Source organism: Ostrinia nubilalis, chromosome 1 (genome assembly GCF_963855985.1).
Source record: "Ostrinia nubilalis chromosome 1, ilOstNubi1.1, whole genome shotgun sequence".
NCBI classification, from domain to species: Eukaryota; Metazoa; Arthropoda; class Insecta; order Lepidoptera; family Crambidae; genus Ostrinia; species Ostrinia nubilalis.
In genome coordinates, this window is record NC_087088.1 from 17,627,505 (window position 1) to 17,655,500 (window position 27,996).

Consider the following 27,996-nt stretch of genomic DNA (forward strand, 5'->3'; position numbering starts at 1 on the left):
AAAAATGGTATATAACAGCGCATAAAAAGTACCCGTCTGTATTCAAAAAGTGTTGCTATAATACCGTCATCTTCAGGTTGGATGAAATAGTAGCAAAACACATGGTTTATTATGATACAAAACTGATAACGTTTACATTCATATACTTTTAAACACCTGTGCCGGGTAGTCGTTAATCATTGTGCTCTCTCATTTGGACTGTGAAAGTGTGATAAAATGGAGGATGTCAAGAAAACCATCATGATCGTCAGGAATCTGGAGAACAGTGCAAGGTCAGATCACTAGTAACATCATGTAGTTATGCTTAGCAAAACAATATAAGAAAGTTATTAGGAATCTAGCTGATATTATTTATTTGGATTAGTCCCTTAAAGTACAATGTAAGTACAAGAACATATTTTTAACAATGTAATTTTATGTGTTACACGTGTATCATGTCTAGGTATTCGTGTTTTGTTATTATATTATCAAATTCTACGTCGATTTGTGGCAAGTGACGCGGTGTCATATCAAAGTTTACATTTCTCACACTCCCAATAAATGCATGTTTGCGGTGTCCGGTCAACCGATATGGAGATAGGAGGTTATTTTTGAATCGCCTAGGTTATAATGTAACTAGTGGCTGTGTTAGTGGCAAGTAAACTAGAAGACATAGGTATATTTTGGAAATAACATTGCCATAAAAAATGCTGTCGGTCTAATAACATTCCGAGCGCTATTTTAGCTTTCTTTAGATTTCACTTTCAGACCTGCCCTTCTATGAAAAAAGAAAAAAATAAATATACTTTGGCAATAAGACTTTAATTAATTTTAAAATAAGTATGGAAAATTTGCAGGCGTACCTACCTATAATATTGATACTGATTACGCTACGCACAAGACTATGAACTGACAGGTCCTTCGGTAAATTATTTTAGTCAAACAATACATACAGATAATATTAATTTTCAAGTGGAATAGGTAAACAAAATGATAAACATGCTATGACTATACACGCATGTACCCCAGATCCTTTAGTACGTCGAGAAAATTTAACAAAACAGGTTATACCTACGGTCGTACCATTTTAGTTCAGTGTGAAATTTAAACAATTGTGGTAATCCACTAGCAATTTTAGCCATGTTTATGTAATTAGTTTGCACGTACGTCTGACAAATTCACAATGAAGTCACAACTCGGCGTGTACAAACAGATTGAAATATCATCTGTCGGAAAAATCATGAGTTGACTTTAAGGCAGTTGTCGAACTCATTTGTGTGTTCATTACGTGACGGTCTCACAGTTGTGCATTACTAATTTTGTGACGATATTTTTTAATAACATATGAAATACCCATTGTGCTCATTTTACGCTTGGTCTTCGCAATTAACATAATAATTAATCGCAGTGAAGCCTCTCTCAAACTATTCGATAGAAGTATCAGTTGGCTCGTTGTATAAACTATTTTTGTTCTTTTTAAAACCTTTATCAAGAAAAGAACAATAAAAACACATTGTCGCGTTGGTGATCGATGTGAATTTATGAAATATAATTTACTTTCTTTGGTGAGTTTTGAGAATTCGTTAAAATTTTGAGTGCGCCATGATCACGGAAGAATTGATGCAGTCTATTTCTTATTAGGGTCTTGGTATGTTTTACGTTATGACCGGATGACCAACTACAAGTGACATCACATGTGGTGATGTGGGTATCTTATAATACACTAATTATGATTAATTACTTTGAATAAATCTCCAAAATATCGCAGAAGACAACAGTTTTATCTTTTTTTTATTGTAGGTACGACATACAAACTTTTCATGTATCATTAGTTTTGAATTCTTAAAATTAACTAATGACGTACTTACTCAAAAGCATCATTCATAAATCGTAAATGCATTCATCTGTCGAACATGTAAGTTTAAATCTTTGATAAGCAGAAAACGCAGTAAATAAAGACCGAGCATTTGAGTTATTCTAGTAAGTAGTTCGATTGAAGTATTTGTAACGATTTGTCACGCTGTCAAATACTTAGGCAGAATAGTAAAATTATTCACGTTTTTAAACAGCTTACGTCAATGCAGATCACGTATAACTTGAGGTCAAGTGGCCAGCCTCGGAAACAGCGTGTTACCTGTAGCATTATAATTCCCACGACAGACGCTTGTCACTGTTATCAAATCGGAATATTGCGTGATTATTGCAAAACTCACCAATTGTAGATACAGGCTGTTCGGAAAACCGAATGCGTCGGGCTGATGGACGAAAGTTGATTTGGGTTGGTACCTTTTCCATTCTGTACCTGTGGATTAGAGTATATATTATAATAAGTATATCGCACAACATTATTATGCGATACTTATTACCATTAACATTACCTACTATTCTATTTATTATGACTATACATTTTTACTTAAATATGTTCTCTATTATAGTCTTAGAAAATTGATTAGCCTAATTAAATCGCTAATAAAAAGAAAATAATGCATACTTACTTTAGTACCAGAGAAAATAGATTACTAAATAAATAAACGTTAACCACTTAAAAAAAATATTGTAATCAATCATATAATCAATCATCATTAAATACTTACATACAGTACAGTGTTACATACCTCAATACGGCCCTGTATTTTGAAATCATTTCCGACTTCCGGTTCATGTAAAATTTTCGGGACCAAGTTTCTTTGAGTTCCGTTTTCATTCTTATCTTTTTCCTCCGTTGTTTTTAATCTAATACAAAAGAAGAATCGCCGCTGAATACAAAAGGTTTTTTTCATGCCTTTTCAGCGTTTCTGTAATCCAACTTCACAAAAACTGACCAACTTTTTCAAATAGCTAAGCAACGCGCGATCCTTGCCAGTTATAACTCGGCCGTTTAAAATATCACCAGTTAAGTTGTTGGTACAAAAGCGAACAGCGGTGTTGCGAATTGGGTCGCATTTTATTGTTTTGTTCGATGCTGGCATAACGCAAAGATTCTGTATCAAAACGTTAGTTCGGAACGCGGCGCAGCTGAGATTGACAGCTCGCATTGACGTACGCGCGAATTTGTTTAGTGCGAAATGTCATCCATTAAAATTAACGAAAAATGCCAAAACGATACAAAATTGAACGGTTTGAGTGCATTTTCAGATAAAAGTTTAGCTCCAATCAATGGTAGATATAGGTCGAAGAGTTTGTCTAGTGATAAGTTGAACCAGACGAATGCTGATAGGGCAGCGATCCTGGAGGATGTTGAGGCCCACCACATAGCAGAACAGTCGGAAACTCCTGGGTGTTTAGTGCAAAATAGGATAATGGAGCAAGGATCGCAGACTAAGATGAATGGGTAAGTTATTTCTTGCATTTTTGGATCACTTTACAGGTCGTTTTCACCTGGTTGACCTTTGACAGGTCTCAATAGATTGCATTCATTGAAAATAAACAGGTGTGTTGCGTTCAAGGAATTTGCGAATTTTGTAAGTTCTAACAAATTATAAAATGTAGCTAATTTGATTTTAAAATAATTTAATGCATTATTAATTTTAAAAAGTCTATACTGTCATCATAATGCAACAATTTTTGGTATGTATCTCAACAGTTACCTCTTGAATACATAGTTCAAAAAATACAAGGCAATAATTTCTGCTTTTAATTTGTCTACAACATACAACGCCACCAACTACTTTTTCTTAATTTTGCTCTCTGATGAGTCCGTAAATATTTTTACTTATCATAGTAATAAAATGTATCTATGTATGGTTTAATTAAGCAGCTACACTTAGACATGATCCAACTAGGCAGCACCAGATGTAGGATTTTCCATTCGACAAAATATTTATTTAAAATATCCTAATTTGTAAAATAACAGGCAGATATTTATCTAAGAAAAAGGTTTTCCTTTTATTAAAATGCCATGTAGTTCAAGGCTGTTGTTTAAATTTTGTATGTTTTATTTTTTATTATTTAAAATTATAAATGACATCAGATTCTTTTTTGGATTTTACAATAAACAACATTAGCATAGGTAGGTATTTGGTTTTTATTATTTACCTTATCCACTATAATAATATTTTTTTCACTTTTTTACACTTGGCTGGGTTGCACCATCTTACTTTAACTGAGACAAACATCAAATATCTGTCAAACTCCATACAAAAAACACCGGTTATCGTCATAGTTACGGTCATATTTGGGTGGTGCAACTCAGCCTAAGTATATATTTTTTATCAATTGATTTCAATTATGGACATCGTTGTTTATGATTAGAACTTATTGAGTTTATTACCTTCAACTCTTTTAGATGGTAAATTAATTTTTTTTATCCTTTTTGATTGTTTTAATTTTATTGCACTGAGCTTTATCAGTATTGGCATCATTAGTATTTTGATGTAAAATAATATTTCATTATCAATGCTTGAAAATTCTTTGATAACAATCCGTGATGGTAATTATTCAACGGATTGATTTTCAATGGATATTTAGTGTAGGTACTCTTCTACTACAGGTTTATATTATGCTTCTTTTATTTTTAAACTTAATTTAATAATGTTCTTATTTCTTATTTGAGAAACAGTGTGACAATATTAATGAACTGCCTGAAAAATATTTTTTGGTATTGTTTATTAATAATTGATAAAATCTATAAAATCTATATCGTCAAGCAGACTTTATTTTTTTTCTAATACACATTAAAATTCATTCATTCCTTCACCTTGAGCAATAAATAAACTTTGCTGCTGACGGATCATGAATACCAAATCGTACACTCTTTGCATCGATGGATCATCAACCATCACTGCTGATACATGACGATAAACATAAATAAGCTGTATGTTAACTATTTCCTTGACAAATAAAGCTTGAATAAAAAACAAAAAGAATCTAAGATTTTCTGCACTTAAAATTCATATCAGCTGGGTTTCTTCTTCATTTCTTCATATTTATATTATGAACTAGCTGACCCCGCGAACTCTGTTCCGCCTTAAAGGCAATATATAATAATAATAATAATATATCCTTGGACATTTTACACTTCGCTTCTAGTCCCAAACTAAGCAAAGCTTGTACTATAAATAAGCCATCGCAATTTTTCCTTATTTGCTTACCGTTTAGACCTACCCTGGACTACGACAAACATTTTAAAATCAAAATCAGCTCAATCGGCCCAGCCGTTCTCGAGTTGTAATCAGACTAACGAACAGCAATTCATTTTTATTTATATAGATAGATAGATTAGATTATATGAATTCACCCAAGGTAGAATTAGATTTCAATAAAAATAAGATTTTATAATTTGACCTGAATACTCATTAAAGATTAGCACATATTGCTATTACATATTCTTTTTTAAGATACTGCTTTCAGTACTAATTCACAATTATTAATCTGCAGAGCCTTACATTTTATCAACACTGTTCCAATTACACACAAAAATTAAATATTGTAATTTTAATATTCAATCAATTAAAATTAATCAATTAATTTTACACTGATAAGCCGTAAAGTACGTATCAATAGTCTATTGCCTACATACAATCGAGGTCAATAGCAGCCAGTGCGGATTGGATGAGGTGATAAGTATGTATGAATATCTTATCATTATACCTAGTAGTTATTATGTCCATAATTGCATACTAGTCATGGCCTGTTTCGGCTACTATGTAGCTGAATAAAGGTCATAGCACACCTATCAACCCGGAAAGGGGTCGCGAGGCGATAAGTGTGCTTTGCAGTACGGAGTTTCATACGAAGAACACTCCGACTCCGACATTCACCGCCTCAAGTTGGTTTTCCTAAATAAATACGGCTACGATCCGTTTTCGGGACGAATGTGCTTCGTCCTTAATTTGAATAGTTGGGACATTTAAGCTTGGTTCAGACAGCGACAGTCGCGCGGTTGTTGGATAGTTCTCGTACATTTGCTTCAAACCATAACCGCATGGTTATCACATCTGTACCTCGCCAATGAGAATCATCCAGAAACCGCTCGTTTGTATAAGGCCTTAAATATTTCCATGTGAAGAACTATAATAATAAATTGTTCCAACTGTCCCACCTTTTATTGTTTAGATTCAGAACATATGAAATTAGGCTCAAACTTAGGTAAAATTACCCATTTACTTTCTCGACGCTGAGCGCTGCCTCTTACATAGTTGTAACGGATTGACTGTACTATGACTAAACGTTCATGAGTCCAGTTAAATGCTCGTACTTATCATACTTACTCTTGTCCATGCTGGACTCGAACCCGCAACAAACTGTTAAAGTCCCGAAAGCAAAACACCGATAGGAAACGAGGGATTTCATTCTTTTCACATCCATTCTTTACAGATTTCCTATAAGAATATAGAAGCATACCTACTAATTTTACTTGAAATATTTTTATTACATCACAATCCTCACACACGTCTTCAACCTTATTTAGTCTGTTTATTTGTATTATGCCCCAATGCTGATAAGTTATGTAAACGTTTGCTTATGATATTTAAGTTCCGGTAGACGACTTTATAGTACGAGTTATGATTTCATATTTTACTTACTGTGTCTACTTTTTATTAAGTATTGCTTGTTAGCCCTTTGAGTATGAGATTAAAAATTTTTCATCAAACCATACTCGGAGACTGCTATTTCATAATATAGGTACAACGTCTCCTGGCTACAATGGATAACCCTGTAACATCATGGCCGTCCCTAATCTCAAATTTTGGCCGTTAAATCACGGTTTTCAAGATTTTGGAATTTAGTCTGTGATTAGAAGAAACTGAAGTTCAGTTTCATACACCAACGGTGACCAATCACAGGTTTGTTTTCGTGAAAAATATTGTGAAAGAAAGAACTCGATCAAGCAACAACGCATTGCAACCTTCAAATAAAGTAAACAAACTGCCAACTAATGCGAACGCAAACATTCTCTTGGTAAACGTTGTATTTTAATAAGCGTTATCATCAAATAACAGGACGAATCAGCATTACCTGAGTAGAAGTTCAGTTGTGACTTACCCTGCCACAGACGTACAATGATTAGCTTAGTAATGTTAGTGATTTATCGGCGGTAGTATTTGCACAGTAGTCGTTATCTATTAATGTAATAGCAAGGAGCGCCAGTGCACGATAAATAGTGATAAACTCGCCGATACGTTTCGAATTAGTACGTTCCATGTCGCCCTACTGACATCATATGCACCCTGTGGTTCTGACGAGGGTGACACTTTGACCTGTGATTGTGATCTAGTATTTGTATTCTGTGACACAGTGGACTTTGGAAAATGACTGAAGATACCAAACCCTTGTTGCTGTGAGTATCTCTTTTGCATCTGAGAAAATGACTCAATTTTTCTTTCAGTAGGTACCTTGTTAATGAAACGACGTTGATGCATCATTCATTATATTGGCACACATTTTACGTTAATTAAGAAAACACGTGCTTAAAGACTCGACTCAACCACTCGAGTGGTAAGTGATTGTAAATTATATCATCGGCGATACATAAGAGCCACGTGTTAGCACAATAATTGGAATATAATGCAATGCATAAAGTTGGTAAATGATGTAAGCATAAGATTATATTGCATCAATGATTCTAATTAGATCTTTCTAGAATCAGAATAACGAATATTTTTCAATAACTTAGGTGCTAGAATAAGTGCAGACGACAGCACATCAACCTAAACACTGCATGTGTACTGGTGTCTTAATAAAGTTGTAATAGATGCGATATTGCAACAAAAATGTATAACCTGATGTGCTGTCGACTGTACTTAAAACCTCCCCATCGTCAGGATGATTTCCGTATTCCGTTATTTCTCTGAGCTATTTAAATTGAAGCGTTGCCGCCCCTGCACGTGTTTGTATCGAGGTTTTTCCGTATCTTTTTGTTAGCTTATAACTTTAGACCCTGGACATGGTACTGTTGTGTTGGTATTGGTTTCCGTGGTGAAAATCCATAGGCTATTTAACACTCTCGGATGGACCATGGATAGGCAAGAACCAGGTGGGAAAGAGCACTCAAATTCCATCTCTATAGGGATTCGTATACGATTTCGTATGTGAATCAAAATTCTGCTTGTACATAAAGTCTACTCTCCATCCAGTAAAGTTCACCACGTGGATATGTCCTCCACCTTCTTCTAGCATATTCATAACGATGATATCCAGTTCCATCAAAACCCTACTTTTCTAAATTGACTAAAATATTGACTATCATGTAAAACATGACTGTTTACACATCCTAGCTCAATACAGCGGACGGTATTTCGTAAACATCCAAACACGTCATGTTGTTTTACATTATGTCACTTATGTATGACATAATGGACGTCATAACATCGATATAGTTTTATGGGGGCCGGGCCATTGACGAAAGTAGTTTATTGTGCATTGTTAGCATATCAACAATGACATAATTGGAAAATGACCGAGTAACCTGCCTAAATAGTGCGGTTAAACGAATGATCTTTTGAGATAATAATATGATTATGTTTGATTGGTTATTGTATAAAAATAATTCTAAATTTCATGACGATGACTGCATTGTTGTGGTGAACCAGTTCCTAACACAAGTATAATTTAGCTTATAGCTTTTGGAATTTGAAGGAATTTTACATAGGTAGTTTGTATGCCAATAATCACATAACAAAGCATATTGGCATACCAATTACCATCCAATCATCTCAAAAGAGGTTGAGAGCACTCGCTCAACTATTTCTATTTCAAAAGTTTCCCAGGAAATTATTCCAATGTGAGAAAACTAAAATTAGGTGGTTATTGCCAGGATTTCGTCTTGGTATCTCTACATCTAGCTAGGTATTTTAAAATAGTCTGTTCATGTTAAACTTATGTCATCAAGTTTTAGTCAAGTGCCGGACACGTTTAGCTGATAAGAGACCCCAATGAAGGTCGAAAATAGGTCAATAAACTTGCTCGGTGTAAGCAAACAATTTGATGTTTTCGACATAAGGTATCGGTAGCACCTCGAGCTATAACCGTGGTATTAAGCACTTGAAATAAGTGCTATTTTATAACATAAATATTTTTTTAGCCTGATCTCGATCACACACACGATATCGTCTACCGATAGGCTTGTTGATAACGCGGCGATATATCAAACGGAATCATTTTTGAAGAGAATTTTAATTTGATTTTTATCTGATAATTTTCATTTTCCTGTAACAGGTAAATGCATGTGTAGAAATGGTGCAACCTAGTAACTTTCATTACATAAGTAATATCAATAAAAAATTATTCCAAAGTATACATACATTTTGATTGAATATAGTCACATACTTAAATCTCACGTAACTTTAGCGGATTAACGTAATTTTTAGTGCCGGGGTCAGAGTTCCAAGTTAAGTCTGTTATACAAAGAATCTTCATCGAAGAATACAAAGTCTAAATTCTAAAAAGTTGTTTTAATACAGGTTACTACAATACTTTACATGCGCGTACAAAGTCCAAAGTGCAAAATAAACAGCTTCCATATTGGCATGTAAAATTATAAGTATGCATTTACTTCAAATTACTGCAAATCCCAAAAGTAATCTGTGACCATACTTATGCTTGCGAGATACAGCATCTAAACAAGTGAACAGTACTCTTGTAAAGATCGAAAAATATTAGATCAAGTTGTTACTTCGTTCGTTCGTTTCAGCCAAATGACGTCCACTGCTGGACAAAGGCCTCCCCCAAGGTTTTCCACAATGAACGGTCCTGCGCTGCCCGCATCCAGGTTCTTCCCGCGACCTTTACCAGATCATCGGTCCACCTAGTAAGAGGCCTGCCAACGCTACGTCTTCCAGCCCGTTGGAAGTTGTTACTAACTGGATAAATTAATGAAGGAAGTAATTAATGAATACAGGGTGTTCACGTTAGCAATTTGCTAAACGAATTTCGATTGTTTAATTGGCAATCAGGTAGAAAACACTAAACAATTGACGACGAATTGCACAAAAAGAGGTGTGCCGTCATCGACCAGTAACTACTACGGTTACTTATACGTAAACCATTTACGGTTAGTTCTAGATAACTATTGACAGAAAACAACTAAAACAAAGGCCAAAGTTAAAATAAATAAACAATGGAAAAGCCACGCTAGATTTTACCTAACAGTAATGATATTTCTCGTAATATTATTACTTTGCCCTCGTTATGCCTGGTTATGGATATGGATAACTACACCTAGGTATGTGTCCTAGAAACATTAACACCTCAGATTAGTGTTATACTTGAATATACTGCGACTGAAGAGCGAGTCGTGAAAAACTGAAAAATAGACCAACACTCGTATGAATTCCGCTAGTGTTGGGAAAGACTTGAATCTTTCAGCTTCGTTTCAACAGTTTCAAGTCCTTTCAATAATTTTTAAAGCCTTATCCGATTTCTCTGAAAATACTGAACTTTTTAAATAACTTACTTTAATAAAGTTTTAATCTAATAATAAAAAATCTCTAAGTAGTATGTTGAATAAGAAGAAAGAATTTAAGTACATTCTTTAATCATGAATTAACTAATTAGCTAAAATAATTATGACTGATTTACCTTGACGAATATTGCATTTTTTTAACTATACAAGAAAACTAGAACATTCTTTACAGTTATACTCACACATTTAAGTATTATGACAACTTTTCAGTTTGAAAGGGCCTTGGGCGTTCGAAAAAAACTTCTAAGTCTTAGAATCGGCTTAGAATAGACTTTGAAAACTTAGTTCTTTCCCATCACTAACTTTAGCCTGTCTAAAATGAATGGCTGAGGTCATCCAACAGACAGAACAACAATTCGCTTCGCGTCGAAGCGATTGTTCGCGTTAGAGCGGTATTTAGGAGCGAACACACGTGGATAATCCACAAAACAATGTGACAAACGTGATTCTAGTTGCTTCTAGATTATGTTAGTAACTTGTATTCGAATATGAGAAAAAAGGCTTCACACAAATCGATACGTACGAATTTTTCAAGTAGTTTTTAGCCGCAGACCACCAACTTTTATTGTTGTTTGAGTTTTTTGTGAAGTTAGTTGTTTGAGAAGAGTTGGACGATAGTTGGGTGGGGTTGTTAATCAGTATGGACTATGGACATGTATGAAAGTGCTCACATTACACCGATTTGGTATCGGCCGATTCTTCATACAAATTAGAATCGGGCCCAAATATCGGCCAACTAAATGTCGGTGGTCTGCGCCTAGGCTAAGGCAACAACATGTAGCAAAGCATTTTCTTTCATAAATAGAAGTTAGAGAAGAAGCAGGCCGCTACCAACCGGGCAACATGGAAAGCAATGTTCAGCAGTGGACGTCCTATGGCTGAGATGATGATGAAGTAGAAGTTCTAGAAACTCGTTCTGTACAGTTATTATAAAACAGAAAACATTTCGAGGTGTTGTTTGATCTATAGGAGCAGGAGAGTCCATTAAAATATTTTATTATATGTATTTTATTACAATGTACTATTGAGAACACGACAGTTTCGAGACTCGTGTTTCGGTACTCCATTGTATTTTGTTATCACTGATTGACAACATAATAAAACCTAACTTTCTTTGTTTATTAAAGGTCTATCTCTTACCTAAGTCAGTGCCTGATGTATGGAAGTGGGACATGAGTGTTTTTGAGACTTCAAACGTCAGCGAGACTTCAGATTTCTTTCAGATTTTTTAATTCTGTCGTGTCATAAATAACATGTCAACGTCACCCCTCTCGTGCCACTCCCATATAGATGACCCACGCTGAACTGTCCCACCAAACTCAATGACAGGGGGGCGCTACCATCGTTCAACTATATGGTTTCCAACATGGCAAAAATCGGAACCAGCGATCCGGTATTGACGGTGGCGCCCCACTGTCAATGTCATGCATAGGACAGTTCAGTATTTTGGAACTATATCTCAGGCACTGACGGCCCGTATTCACCAATGATGCTTACTTAAGTGAAGCAGCAAATCGAATGCACAGCGTTGAATAGAGCTCTGTGATTGGTTCTTGTGTGACCCTGTGCGTCCACGCGCACTGTGAGACCTCATAGTAATGTTTGTGAATACGGGCGATAGTGATCTAGCAACGCACAGCCCAAATCACTGGACGGATCGGGCTGAAATTTGGCATGCAGGTAAATGTTATGACGTAGGCATCCGCTAAGAAAGGATTTTACGCAACTCCACCCCTAAGGGGGTAAAACGGGATCCACGCGTACGAAGTCGCGGGCGGCCGCTAGTTTAATCATAAAAGCTGAATTTATATTAACCTACAGCCAATCTTAACATATTCGTACTCGTGCCACATATGTACCATATTCACATAATAAAACTAAGTCGTAATAAAATTGCATAATAATAATAATATAATGGCGTGTAAAATGGATTTATGGTCCGATTCAAAGGCACTGCGAGGTATTTTAATATCGAATTAATTATTGTGACTAATAGTAATTGACACAGATTGTTATGCGACGAAGCGTACCCTTGAGTTAGGTTTTGATAAGTAATCTAGAAATTGTTTACCTTTACTAATTTATTTTACGGTTTTATTGTTCTTGAATAACGTTCGTCGGTATAGAATTCTGAAAATGTTATCTGCGATAAAGAATTACTACCGGGTAATTATAAAAGTTGTTTCCATTTGGCGTTTTTTCCAATAAATAACTTAGTTTACCCCATTTTCAGTACAAAATAGTTTTGGAGGCATCTCTGTAAAATTGTGCCTTAGTTACTTTTCCCAATTTCAGTGGGAATTAATTTGGAGGCAGTGCTATAACTGTAAATTCTGCCTAGTCTAGGATAAATAATTTTATGACATCTCTTACTATGATGTAATTAACCTTGTGTTATCACCTCCAACTAACTATTGTACTATGTCAAGATGTCGTCTTTGATTTTGTATTTAACTTAGTTCCCGATGCTTACGCCCGTATTCACAAACATTACTATGAGGTCTCACAGTGCGCGTGGACGCAAAGGGTCACACACGAACCAATCACAGAGCTCTATTCAACGCTGTGCGTTCGATTTGCTGCTTCACTTAAACAAGCATCGTTTGTAAATACTGTTGTAGATCAATATCATTTATGTGTTTTTCAAATATTTTCCTCACAATCATCTCGATGGTGCCTTATCTATGCGACATAGTATTATAATGTATCACATAAAGTGTACAAGATAATGTTTGATTGTTGACATCACCTTGGGCGTATCAGTAGCACGTAAATAATTGGTAATTCTATGTCCAATTAGATGATTGATGTAATCATCGCGCGTCTTAGTTATTTACTATTAACTAACATGAATATTCATATAATTGATTTAAATAATATGTCTACTTATATTCTTCGTCGCCTGTGAACGGTAAAATTGCGTCAGTCTATCAAAATAAGTACAATGTATTTGCGGATAGAAACTTAACTATTGTTGCCTATTAAAGAAAGATAATATTTTTACTATCATACTAGTAATTTTGAGATGCAGGTTACTTACAGGCCAAAAGCGTTGGCGTCGTTGTGAATAAAACAACTTTTATTTTATCAAAATGTTAAGTTTCTTCCTGCCTGTCAAATTGAAACAAAAAAATATAACCCTTCTTACGACATTACTAATGTTGCGGTTTTGCCGATTTTAGAATCACAAACCACTACTTAGGTAGTGGTTTGTGATTTTAGAGTTTTGGGTTTCTCAAAAAGGTCGCTTTCGAAATTTCGCAATTGTATGGGGTTTGCATTCCACACTATCTTGTTCTCTCCGTTCTAAAGTTTTACAGGTATATTTTGTTAGCGGTTTCTTTCTAGTCATAGAAATAAGTTGAAAATGTACCTTAGCTGTACTTCTAAATCAGTTTATGGAAAACTAGGAATCGTCCACCATAAAAACACCGTTGACAATCATGGTGATTGGCTCGCATTATGTATTTTACGCATCTATTACTGCAGCGCAAACAGATCTGCACAAATTGCTTTGTTGTTCGCAAGAAATGAATATGCACGCATTCACTGAACGGGCATCATTTGAAATTACTAAGGCTGTTGACAGACTTAGCGGTTTTTCCACGATCCTGCTGCAATTTGCGGACATCTGTATTTCATTTTCCCTACTCATGGACTCATATAATAATATGATCAAGCGATCATATTATATGAGTAAATATTATTGGCAGGTAGCTAATTGCTCATAAGATAGGCCCCCTTAATTGATATTTATTGTCCGTGGTGCATATCTTTAAGGTTATTAAACCTTTTTTTGCACCTGTCATTCGCTTTGTAATGGAGGAAAGTCGAACCTTAATTTCGAACTCCTATGTTCTTCTGATTAATTTCGTTGCGGGTCCAATGACAGTTTAACTTTCCCTCGGGACAAACTTGACCTTAATTTTTGGGTTTTTATGGCGGTCAAGCAGTAGGTCCTGGCTACACAGGAGGTGCAGTGGTGGGAACGAGAGGTGGGAATATTAAAAAATATGATCAAGCTAGCCTCTACCTAGTTATTTTGTGCTGAATCTGAATAGCATTTAAACTGCGGAAAATATTGGTATAGTGAGTCATTGCTTGAAGTATGGGAGCGGCATGGCAGGGGTGATATTGACATTATTATGACGTCTCGCTGATCTTCGACTATCACAACAAAATACCTCAGCCACGGACTCAGATAAGCGCTAGCTCTGATCCATCTGTACTTCTGAGGATTTTGGACTAAATAAACAATTTTTATTTCTATAGTCTAAAGTGAGGCATCAATCCTTTTGCGATGGCACGGTAATACTTGATTTAGAAAATCTTATAGCCAATCGTTCGTTTCAGCCAAATGATGTCCACTGCTGGACAAAGGCCTCCCCCAAGGTTTTCCACAATGAACGGTCCTGCGCTGCCCGCGTCCAGGCTCTTCCCGCGTCATTTACCAGATCGTCGGTCCACCTAGTAGGAGGCCTGCCCACGCTACGTCTTCCAGCCCGTGGTCGCCACTCGAGAACTTTCCTGCCCCAACGGCCATCGTCTTTACGAGCTATGTGTCCCGCCCACTGCCACTGGATTTTAGCAATTCTGCGAGCTATATCAGCCAATATTTTTATTTAATCCTTATGGGAAACACCTGAGCCTTTAGAAAGACACGCTTCTGATTACAATAGAGACGACGAGCAGAATTTGTGAATAGTTGTTATGTACAGATTCTCTCTATCATGCCAAAAGCTTTTAACGTTAACAACACTTGCAGGCATTCGCCACTAATCGTGGCCGTAATCTGTCTCGTGTGTTTTAAACTTTATTATACTCGTCTCATCATCAATCTATCAAGCAAGGTCTTATTCGTAAGTCAAATACCTTTATATGGATGTCAGACGTGCGATCCTTTCAAGAAATGCAAATTGATCGCCCAAAAAAGTACAGCATGTATTATTAATGACCGTGGAATGTTACAGCATTCTGAATATTTATAATTTAGAGGTAAATGACAATTAAATGGCACTTCACTGATCCGTACTTGGTGTTCGTGTAGTTTTCATTTATTCTGGTGTAAAGTTGAATAAATTATATGACGACTGAAGCATTATGATTGACTGTACAATATAATTTAGGAATACAAAAAAGGTTGCGAAATGTGCTTCCATTGTGCTTGTGTCTGGAAAGTAATTTGTCTTGACAATTGCGACCTAAGTTATGCTTAGTGCAAAGGCCATACAAATTGATTTTAATCATACTTGTTACTTTATACTTGGAAAGAATAACAAGCTTGCGTAAAATCAATTTTAAAATAAAACTACTTCCGAGGTAGCATTATTATTCTTCTTCTGCCTTGCCTGATCCTGTAAAGCGGGGTTGGCTTTTTCAATCATGCGCCTGCGCTGCCATTTGATTCTATCCGAGGAAGCATTATTTTGAATTGAATCCGATAGGAACCCAATCGAAATGCGTCTAAAACCGGTTTTATAATTTTTAAAACCCACTGATTGCCGGATGTTTCCAAACAATGTATGCCAAGAGGCTATAAAATGAGACATTTATCTATGTAATAAAATGATTTAAAATCCGTTATCGCATTTTATTAAACATGTGATGTCAATTAAACTTTAGAGAAAAAGAAACCACACACTCTGTTTTTACAACATAAAATACAGCCTATTGATTTATTTACCAACTTTCTATGTTTATCATAGTTCTATTTAAAGCCTATAGACGCTCATATTGAAATAAGATGCCCCATTGACACAGCGTGAAAATGACCCATGGCGTATCTCAAATCACATGATTCTAAGGTACCTTACCTAATATCTAAAGCGGCCTGGTATGGATCCTATTCTAGAACTGGGCCTTCCCATCGGCCTGCAGTTCCTCACAAGTTCATTCTATTTTTTTCCTCAAAAACTAACGGAACCTCTCCTTCTTTCCAGTTTCAAAGATGGCAAAGCGACATACGGCACAGACAGCCCGGCGAAAGGCAGGCGGGTCATCTTCTGCGTCCACGGAAACCCCTCGACCGGGTGTTGCGCCGTCATCGAGACCAGCGCGGATGGAGACGACCCTGACAGACAGAATGGCAGCATCTCGGAAGTCGAAAGTATGTACAATTTTATTATGACAACATTTTTATTTGCGAGAGTCACCACCTTTTTTCCCACTTCTACAACTCCTGTGTAGCCAGCATCGAATAGAAACATGTGAAACGTTTATGTTGGACTATGGATTCTATGATCAGAGTTGAGACAAACCCACACCAGAAAAGCTTCTCTGTTCTGAATTGAACTTCAATGATAGTTTGTCAATAAATCCAATTCGGAATGCTTCTTCTGCCAGTTAATTTCTTCACTGAATGAAATATTCTAACCCCGAGGTCGCTTGCTATCTGCCTTGTCAGTTAACACTTGCTAAATATAATCTCGGCAGTAGATATTTTATATTTAATTTCATATTCAATTTCTCAGGGGTACGGGGCATAATCTTCTTAATACACTCTAATAAACTTTGTCATTGTACGAATTGTCTCAAAACCTATCTAGGATGTTAAAATGCGAAATGTATTAAATAAAATTTAGCGATACACAACCACATACAGCTATCTAATTCGCAGTTTACCTGCATTATCTGCTACATTCCAGCAGGATGTCAATAGGATGCACACCGTGTGCCAACATTAAACAATGCATCAGTAATTATAAACTATTGACCTATAACGATGCATACAGCATAATTTCAGAGACCTGTCGACGCTCGACGGTCTATTGTGCTGATAACATACGTGGGAATTAGTCGATGGATTCGTAAACAAGTTTGAGTCTATGAGATCGCGGTTATTATTTGCTAAAAACAGTTTGATTTTAAAAAGATTTACTCATTAATTTACTTGTATTTAAGGATTCAGTAGATAGTCCCCTGTTGCATAACTACATTAGTTGTGCCGCAAGGAACACAGGAACATTATAAAACGGCGTGCTTAAATGTTATCAAATGAGTTTTCATCATGAAACCGTTCCATTTAACGCGTTTTTCTCATTGTCATGCTAGAATAGAGCATGAGCGTCACTCATGTCTGACGTTGTCAAAGTTTGTCAACAATTTGGATGTGAACAATGCGATCAAGATCAAAAACGCAATGTACGAAAATTTTATTTTAATAACGTAATATAAAAAAGCCATTATGCACCTACGATTTGGATTGGATACAAAAAATGCGATGAATGTTGTTTAATAGTATGTTGTGTTGTGGTGCGTACCTACGTGCCGATGCGAACTGAAAACATGACTATGTGGTCCCTGAAAGATACGCTATAGATCGTTTCATCCACGAAGACGCGCCCCATCATTCTTCCACTAATGTTTGAGTGTTATCGGTACACGCTAAATCATCCATGAGTTCACACGCACACAACAATAATGAAGCTTGGATTGCTCGGATCAAACTTCAAACTTCCCTCGACCAAAAATTGGTGGGCATCTTCGTGGATGAAACGATCTATAGTGTTCTGGCGAACCTAAAAACATTTCAAATTGGCTTAGATAGGCGTGGGTGAAATAGCGTCTCTCCAACACCGCCTCATTTTCATATCCGCAAGCTGACCCCAGGCCATACCTTATAAAATCAACATTTCTTTACCTAGTTCTTATAGTTTTGGCAACAGCTATTTCTAAATGACTCCATGTTGCGCCGCCATATTTATGTTTTTATACCTAACTAGCGGCCACCCGCGACTTCGTACGCGTGGACCCCGTTTTACCCCCTTAGGGGTGGAATTTCGTAAAATCCTTTCTTAGCGGATGCCTACGTCATAACATCTACCTTCATGCAAAATTTCAGCCCAATCCGTCCAGTGGTTTGTTTGGGCTGTGCGTTAATAGATCACTAAGTCAGTCAGTCAGTCACCCTTGAGTTATATGTATAATTTAGATTGGATTCATAGTTCAATACTTGGATAAATCTTTATCTCTATTGGTGATACACTAACACTTTATTGAGATCACCTCGGAGGTGAAAACCCTTGAGTTATATGTATAATTTAGATTGGATTCATAGTTCAATACTTGGATAAATCTTTATCTCTATTGGTGATACACTAACACTTTATTGAGATCACCTCGGAGGTGAAAAACATAGGCCGTTTTTTATCACTCTGGGTCATTTGTTCTGCATAGTTTTTATACTAACAAAAACCTTACAATACCTTTGTTTTTGTTTCCAGGGCATTGTCACAGATCGAGAAATGAAGAAATAGACAAGAGAGCGCGTAGAAAATTAATCATAGCCAGTGTATTATGTGTAATATTTATGATAGGAGAAATTGTAGGTGAGTAATTTATTTTTATATTAACATTAGAACATAAAATTTTTCCTAAATCAAGGTGAGGTCAAGCATAGAACGAAACTTCGACCTTCCCTCGAGTATGAAACATTGCAAACGATGTGATCGTCGCCATTTGTATTTATTTATTTCATCATCATCATCCTTTATATGATTCCATGAAGGACGTCCTTCTTAAAACGCAGAACTTCAGTCTCGTGTCATCCATCGATACTCAGTTCTTTTTTCGCAATTTTTTTTTAAATGTATAATTCACTTAGATTAGATAACTGAGGACTGCTTTTTTCTCAGAAATTATTCTCCTTGCTATTCGGAAAGCATGCGGTATAACTGTATAAAGGCATATCTACGATGTATTTGATGTGTATGCCTTACAAATTACAATATTGGCATATTGCCTATGCGCATGGAATGTAACTATACAATTTTTATTGGGTTACTATTTCAAGGCGGTTCATTTGTCCAGTTGCACTTGCGGCCTTCTGACCCACTTAACTCATTTCTCATTATACACATAGTTAAATGTTACGCGCAGTGTCATGCATGGTCTTCAGATAGTAAAATAAGATTTCAAAATCTGTAGTTTTGATCCTGAATCATGTAACACTTCCAAGTGATGACCATGATTTTTTTATCAAAAGGTTTTCAATTCGTTCGATTTATGTAAATGTTGAGTTTCTGATGTCATATCAGCAGCTTTCTCCATGTAACTCAGTTTCTACCGCAATGTTCTTCAGTTTGATATTACATCGTAAATATCTAGCAGCAGCAATACAAATTCTTGTGAAGACTTTATGAGATGGAATATAATATGAGTATGGAAAGTACACATTACATACATCCGTACTTCCGTAGCCAAATGTTAAGTAAATGTATTAAGCCACAGATCTATGCATAAAAATCGATCATTCATATCTGTCGAGGTTCTTCATCATAAATTACATGTCATCACTAAATCTTAAGTTCTTGACACTTGTTTTCCACGTGAATGTCTCGGTGTAACCATAATATTAACGACTGATTGTAACCAATTCCAGGTGGTTACATATCGAACAGTCTTGCGATAGCTACAGACGCCGCGCATCTACTCACAGACTTCGCTAGCTTTATGATCTCGCTGTTCTCACTATGGGTGGCTAGCAGGCCTGCCACTAGAAGGTAAGGGTTCTAGTAACCACTGGTCTCTTAACGAAAATTTTCATTTATTTGGATTTATTAAAATTATACACTTCCGTAAATGTACTTTTAGCCTTGGTAACCAAACCCTGTGATATTTCTTGCAAAATTTCTAAAAATGTGTAAAATACAGATATTCAAATATCTTGAAGTCACTACACTCATGTAGTCACGCAGGTGTTAAGTGACGACACCCTCAGATACTTCCATTCCAATTTTAAATACTTGTATCTTCATTATAGGCTCTACTAAACTACGCAACAAAAGCTTATGATCACTTTGTTCCAGGATGTCCTTCGGCTGGTACCGAGCGGAGGTGATCGGCGCTCTGACGTCAGTGCTTCTTATCTGGGTCGTGACGGGTGTGCTGGTTTACATGGCGGTGCAGCGCGTCATCTACAAGCAGTTCGAGATCGACGCCACCGTCATGCTCATCACGTCCGCTGTGGGCGTAGCTGTGAACCTCGTGTGAGTGGCTTCATTACTACCATTCGCGTCATTCGTTGACATTCGCTGTCATACGCTGTCATTCTCCGACGTTCGCCGTCATTCGCCGACGCTCACCGTCATTCACCCACATTCGCCGTCACGCACTGACGTTCGCCGCTACCTCGAGTCTCTACAAGCAATTCGAGATCGACGCCACCGTCATGCTCATCACGTCCGCTGTGGGAGTGGCTGTGAACCTCGTGTGAGTGGCTTCGTTCACTGCTACCATTCATTGACGTTCGCCGTTATTTGCCGACGCTCGCCGTCATTCACCCACGTTCGCCGTCACGCACTGACGTTCGCCGTCATTCGCTGGCGTTCGCCGCTACCTCGAGTATCAGCGCGTCATCTACAAGCAGTTCGAGATCCACGCCACCGTCATGCTGTAGGCGTAGCTGTGAACCTCATGTGAGTGGCTATTTACTACTACCGCGACGTTCACTGCCATTCGCTGACGTTTGCCGTCATTCGCCGACGTTCGCCGGTACCTCGTTCTTCACGTCTGACTCATTAGGTTAGAATCTTGGAGTCTCTCTCTGTCTAGCTGTGGTTTATGATGATACCGGCTCTCACATAATCTTTTAACATAAACCCACCACAGTTTCCTTGCTTCTCAACTAAATTGTTAATGTTATCCACAGCATGGGGCTGACGCTGCACCAGCACGGGCACAGCCACGGCGGCGGCCACGGGCACTCGCACGGCGGCAGCAACCCCGTGCTCAACAATAAGGTACGCTATTCAATTACTGTCATTATTAATAATAATAATATAATAATAAATCATTTATTTGCTCAGAAACATGGTAACAAAATGGTCGATAGAAAATGTCAAGTCCAACATGTTTTGTCCAGGGTAGGCATGCAAATTTTACAAAATTAGAATCTACATATTAATTATTATTATCAGTTTTATTTCTCATGTTTATAGGATATTAGCTTTCCGCCCGCGGCTTTGCCCGCGTGAAAAAAGGGCTGTTTTTATGGTTTTCCCGGAAATAAAAACCATCCTTGGACTTCAACGAACATTAAAAAAAATTGGTAAAATTGGTCCATGCGTTGTTGAGTTATGCGCTTACCAACACATTTTGCGATTCATTAGGCCAGATGACAAAATTTCAATTATTTGTCCGTCAGACAGATAATTAGAAAATATTAGATTCTTATTTTTTATTTTCTTTCATAATTAAGTATTAACAGTGCTACCACAGAATAATAACAAGTACTACCACAGAATAATAATAAGTACTACGTACAGAAGTTTTACTTCGCGAAGGTATTTTAAAAAATGTATGCTCAATGTCAATAACAATATGGTGTAATTTAGGCTGTCTCAAGAGTCAAGCACCATTTTGTTGACAAACGTCAGTGATCGGCACTGCGCCGAAGCTATAGGGCTGACTTCGGTAAAATGATGTGACGTGAGGTGCCAAACTGCGGAAAATGGCGGAGGAAATACATGGTTTAGCATGAATTATCATGAATAATATTAACTACTTATTTACCTCTCAGTGTCTTGAGGCAACTTAAAAAAGTACATTCTGTGTTTTTATTATTTATTAGGCAGTTAAATACTGCACAGTATTTAGTACACCATTTTTTTATTTTCTTCCATCATACACAAGAATACGCGTGCGTGAGTCAATGTTCGCTCATATGTGAGGCCTTGTTGAATAGTATCCTGTAGGTGGGCCATCGTGCGTGTTTTGTTTTCGATGTAAACTCGCGGAGATGAACAGGCCTGGTGCTACATCGAGCTGAAATGGCGCGATACGTCACGATTGAGTAGAATTTTTACTCAAAAGTGACGTCACGCGACATTTCAACTCAATATAATCCTGTAATTATTCGATTATGGAAAAAAATAAAAAATATGAGTCTAATATTTTCTAATTATCTGTCTGACGGACTAAATAGAATTTCGATTTCATTATACCCAGTCATCATCCCTAAAGCACCCAATAGTTGGCGCCACTAGAGAATAGTGAGTTGACAGAACCTTATTTGGCAGTGTACAAGTAACTCTGCTGGTCTATTGTGGTCAATGCAGTAGCGGCGTAAGGGGGGGGCGGTGGGGGCGGTCCGCCCCGGGTGCCAAGCATCAGGGGGTGACAAAAGTCGCGCAGATTAGTACTCACTGACGCATCTGCATGGCAAGGACGGTCGTGATGTCATGACAGGGGGGTGCCATTCTGGGGTGCCTTAGGCTATAATTTATATTATGACGGGGGGGGGGGGGGGGTGCCGCCCCGGGTGCCAACCTATGCTACGCCGCCACTGGGTCAATGCATGCCTAACACAAGCTTATCAGTAACTTCGCTGATCTATTGGGATGAACCCATCTTAGGCGTGGACAAGCATATACATATACATATTTTAGCTTAGCTCGAGGCTAAAAACGAGACGGGATTAGTAATTAATGACTGGTGAGCTCAAATACGGTAGCCCTAATAGACGTGTTGACACCAGCAATAGGCTAGTTTCCTAAAAAAATTTTTTTAGTCCGTCATGTTTAATATCAAAAAAATATTGGACACATATATTTTTATTTGTCAATCTAACAAATAATTACATAGTTATGGTGCGTTGAAGTTCCGCACGACGTCACAACGTGCGGCACTTTTATGCACGCATTGACGTCACGGGCCTCTTCTTATGAACTTTGGCGCGCTTTAGCTCTTTAAATATTCATTAGTTTGAAAAAGTGAAAAATACGTGTAGAGTATTTTTTGATAAGTTAACTGACGGACTAATTAAAACTCTTGCTTTTTGACCCAGGAAACATCCCTATTAACGTTTTTTTTTAAACTGTCAAAAGCGAAACTCTCCCATATATTTTGTATGGCACTATAATAATACAAAAAATACAAAAAATAGTGACGTCACGTGCTTATGCACGTGACGTCACTATTTTTTGTATTAAATAAACCACTTTTTTCATATCAATGCGACCAAAAATCGTAATTTACAGGTAATTTAAAATTAATTAATATTTTAAGACCAGAATGAAGTGTCCATTTAGAAAAGTTGTGATTTCGAATTATTGGGGAATGGTGTCATATTGTCTATTTATTTGTTGTATCCACAGAAGGACCGTTCGGGCGACTCGGACGCGGAGAGTTCCACGTCGCATGCGCACGAACACGGAGAGAACATCAACGTGCGCGCCGCCTTCATACACGTGCTCGGGGACTTCTTGCAGAGCTTCGGCGTGCTTATCGCCGCCATTGTTATTTACTTCAAGGTAAAAATAGTGCCTAAGAGCTCTTACACACGAGCAGCACATTGACGACAGCAAAAGCGACCGCAGTCGCCGTCACTTGTCGGCAGCTAGCCGTCGACGTGCCCGCAGCAAGCTGTCGACATGTCGACAGCTGGCTGCGACGACCGTGTCGGCGTACGTCTTTGTACAGGTGCCAGTTGAAAATTTTGTGTTTCTTCAATGAAATTACTCCGTCATTATGCTCCGTCGTCGTCGACGAAAGAGAAAGAACCGGTCATTGTGGGTTGAAGAAATGTTATTGAATAGAGAACGAGACGGCCTTTTTTTCACTCTTTATCCAATATTACGAAAAAGTGAACAAAAGTTTTATAACCATTTTCGAATGTCAATAGCTTCTTTTGACGAGCTTACGACTATTTTAAAAAGCTTGCTCCTGGACTACTGACAGTTGACCTTCAAAATGGCGGAGGCGGTTAGCTGTCGCCACCTGTCGGCGGCAGCCGCGAACGCGTCGACAGCACGGCGGCGGCATGTCGACAGCTAGCCGTCGCCTTCTGACGTCAACTGCAGTTACATGCGTCGATAGTAAATTGGTGTTCGTGTGTAAGAACTCTAACACAACCAGATAAGGCTGATATTGCGAGGACATCAACGTGCGCGCCGCCTTCATACACGTGCTCGGGGACTTCTTGCAAAGCTTCGGCGTGCTTATTGCCGCCATTGTTATTTACTTCAAGGTAAAAATAGCGCCTAATGCCCAGTTTTTTTATTCATAGTTAAAAACCAATAGTCAAATTTTGCTACTAATGGTTAAATATTAACAAAATGTAAAGTAATAGTTAAAAAATGTACCAAAAGTCAAGCTAACCATTGTTCGAAAAACAATTTTTTTCTGATATTTAACCACTTGTCATTTGACATCTGTCAAATTTGACTATTGGTTATTTTAACTATGAATCAAAAAACTGGGCCTAACACAACCAGATAAGGCTCACATTGCGAGAACATCAACGTGCGCGCCGCCTTCATACACGTGCTCGGGGACTTCTTGCAGAGCTTCGGCGTGCTCATTGCCGCCATTGTTATCTACTTCAAGGTAAAAATAGCGCCTAACACAACCACATAAGGCTCATATTGCGAGAACATCAACGTGCGCGCCGCCTTCATACACGTGCTCGGGGACTTCTTGCAGAGCTTCGGCGTGCTCATTGCCGCCATTGTTATTTACTTCAAGGTAAAAATACCGTGTCTGAAGAATAAGATTCTGTGCAATAGGAAAAGACATTGTAGGCGAATTGCACTTTATTGCGTGATAGTGAGATTCGTTATCTATAAATGGTTTTTGTAGAATGTTTCTTCTGTTGTTACTATTAAGCTTCAACCACACCAACGCGTGCAAATCGCCATCCGGCGCGATCATAGGGAAATGACAGGTCGCGTGAACTGTCATGGTTCGCGCCTTTGAACGCGCCGGCGATGTTACCGCCTCAGTGCTTTACCGTCGTCACAATTCCTCCTAAGAAGTTCTTCGTAGACCGTAGAGCTAAATTACTCTACTTAAATTGCAAAGCCGTGTGGTGACGGCAGAGTAGAATACATTTGTCACCAACCCCTACTCTTCCCGCGGGTGTCGTAAGAGGCGACTTAGGGACTACACATCAAACAGCGAATGGGCAGCAGCGCTCTCTGAAAAACATCAATCTTTTAAACTGCGATCTCCAACCCGCCTGCCAAGCGTGGGGATTATGGCAAAACCCTCCACTATAGTGGAGGAGGCTCATAGTCCAGCAGTGGACTGTAAAGGGCTGTTGATGATGTTGATGAAATTGCAAAGTAGCACCTATCCCAACTCCATAAGAACCATACATCTTACCCTTACGTATTTGCAGCCGGAGTGGAACCTGGTGGACCCGATCTGCACGTTCCTATTCTCTGTGCTGGTGCTCATCACCACTTTCAACATCATCAAGGACACGCTGCTCGTGCTCATGGAGGGATCGCCGAGGGGCATCGACTTCCAGGTCAGTAGTAATAATGAATGGGTGATGAGACGGTCAGGATGGTGATTGGAGAAAATTGGGGGTGCCCTATTGGTGACGAAAGGATCGGAAGGGCTGTGATCTATGGGCAATGAGGATCAGGGCGGTGATATATTATTATGAGCGATGAGGGTCAGGAATGTGATATAATGGAACTATGATGGTGATATAATGATGAGAGGGTTAGGATGATGATGAATGGGTGATGAGAGCATCAGACGGGGGGCTTATTCTTAGGCATGGGATGATGATGAAGGTGGTTTGTACGCTGCTTGTGATCATGGAGGGCTCGCTGAAGGGCATCGACTTCCAGGTCAGTGGAGATGATGAATGGGTGATGAGAGGGCCTGACCCTGAGGGTGATGAGAGGATCGGGGGGTTGATTTATGGGTTATGAGAAGTTCAGGGTGGTGAAATATGGGTGATGAGACGATCAGGGGAATGACCTATGGGTGATAAGCGGTTCAGATTCCCTTTTCTAAAGGCCGACTACATTTAAGAACGTAAAAACTATAAATAATCTGTATGGTATGTGTCGCATTAAGGCGGCGCTACAGCAAGCATCTTTACATGACGAAGCGCTCAACCAAATACGGTCCGACCTTTCAGCTGTCATTATAACTCACTGATAGAACACTTTTCATTACTATCTAGCTCACTAATATTATACAGATAGTCCCACTAGCTAGGTGGACGTCCAGTGGACGTCTTTCGGCTGAAACGAACGAACGAACAGATTGTTTACTAATAATGTTTCGTTTCCAGGACGTAGCCAACACTTTCCTTTCTCTGCCGGGAGTCGTCCGCATCCACAATCTACGTATGTGGGCGCTATCGCTGGACAAAACCGCGCTTTCCGCCCACCTCGCCATACGTAAGTACAACTCCTCATTATCATCATCAGGACATATGATATCTATTGCAGGATCACAACGACTTCGTACGCGTGGACCTCGTTTTACCCCCTTAGTTCACAGCTTCCCCGCATGAATATTTACGAACGTCAAAACAGTAGTTTGTCCAGCGCTGTAGATTTTAACCAATGACGATAGATGGCGCTTTTTAGTCACGTCTTATTTAATTATTGAAATTTATTTGTCACATATCGTCATAAATTACAGCCTATTATGTTAATATGGGTGATAAACAATAATACTGTAAAGTTTCAACAAAATCCGTTCTGTAGTTTTTGCGTGCCAGACATCCAGACATCATGACATCCAGACATCCAAACTTTCGCCTTTATAATATTAGTAGGATAGTAGTACTAACGCCCGTATTCACAAACGTTACTATGAGGTCTCACAGTGCGCGTGGGCGCACAGGGTGACACACGAACCAATCACAGAGCTCTATTCAACGCTGTGCGTTCGATTTGCTGCTTCAATTAAGCAAGCATCATTTGTGAATACGGAAGATAGCTCGTAGAACTGATAGCCGTTGGGGCAGAAAAGTGCTCGAGTGGCAACCACTTAGTGTAAGTAGGCTTCCCACTAGGTGGACCGATGATCTGGAGAAGGCCACGAAAGCACCTGGATGCGGGTAACGCAGTATCAGGACGTTGTGGAAATCCTTGGAACAAGCTTTAATTTGTCCAGAGGTGGACGGCATTTGGTTGAAACGAATTAACAATAGAGGATTTATGTCGATATTAATTACAAATTCAACATGTGTATTCAATTATTCATACAAAAGTGGCCATTTTTCAAAACAATATAATAACATAACCATCACTCGACTTCCAGGCAACGGCGTGAGCCCTCAGAAGGTTCTAGAACAAGCCACGAGACTGGTTCACGAGAAGTACAACTTCTTCGAGATGACGCTCCAAATCGAAGAGTTCAGCGACGGTATGGAGGCATGCAGCCAGTGCAAGATGCCTCAGGCGTGAGGCACTCCTCAACTTTGCCGGATTATACCACCTCATGTTAAGGTAAAATCAACTTTACACTTTAAGCATACGGTCCATTCTCTATTACAGTCGAAATGATAGACGAAATGGTTTTACACAAATGTGCGGATTTTGCGGAATAGCTGAATTTGATGTTTAAGATTTATTGTTATAAATATTATGATGATATACACAGGAATGTTAGGGAAGTTATTATTATGCTGTTGTCTGTATAAACATGGATTTTACAGAGTATTTAAATAATTCGATATTAAGGGATTATTATAACTATAATTATTATAATAATGTTTACAGCCGTGTTCGGGGAGTTCTTACTATTTTTATATATGTAATATTTAAAATATTATGTATTTTTGTCTACTTTATGTAATCGTATTGTAAAATACTACTATTGGTATACAGAGTGTTAAGTAAATGGGTATATGAGCCGACACT

General features: G+C 38.1%; 1 protein-coding gene across 5 annotated transcripts; it reads left to right on the forward strand.

Annotated features, from left to right (window-relative positions):
• The first annotated feature begins 164 nt into the window (after positions 1 to 164).
• On the forward strand, positions 165 to 27,981 carry LOC135074574 (proton-coupled zinc antiporter SLC30A2-like). 5 transcript variants are annotated; one of them, XM_063968936.1, is made up of 11 exons: positions 1,031 to 1,043; positions 3,115 to 3,310; positions 16,321 to 16,487; positions 18,604 to 18,708; positions 19,761 to 19,881; positions 20,188 to 20,367; positions 21,030 to 21,120; positions 23,476 to 23,631; positions 25,500 to 25,631; positions 26,415 to 26,523; positions 27,395 to 27,981. In XM_063968936.1, exons 2-11 carry the CDS (start codon positions 3,279 to 3,281, stop codon positions 27,538 to 27,540), a joined length of 1,239 nt encoding a protein of 412 aa, XP_063825006.1. In that variant the 5' UTR covers positions 1,031 to 1,043; positions 3,115 to 3,278; the 3' UTR covers positions 27,541 to 27,981. The 5 variants fall into 5 exon arrangements, with proteins under 5 accessions (XP_063824992.1, XP_063825006.1, XP_063824998.1 ...); XM_063968928.1 differs by having other exon boundaries at positions 1,038 to 1,096; positions 27,395 to 27,980; XM_063968922.1 differs by lacking the exons at positions 1,031 to 1,043; positions 3,115 to 3,310 and adding an exon at positions 165 to 272 and having other exon boundaries at positions 27,395 to 27,980.
• Positions 27,982 to 27,996: the final 15 nt, after the last annotated feature.

Coding starts and splice junctions, on each gene's coding strand:
- LOC135074574 (XM_063968915.1), top strand. CDS start 3,045: ATGTCATCCATTAAAATTAACGAAAAATGCCAAAACGATACAAAATTG. Junction 3,311..16,320: donor TCGCAGACTAAGATGAATGG/GTAAGTTATTTC, acceptor CCTTCTTTCCAG/TTTCAAAGATGGCAAAGCGA. Junction 18,709..19,760: donor TATGATAGGAGAAATTGTAG/GTGAGTAATTTA, acceptor AACCAATTCCAG/GTGGTTACATATCGAACAGT.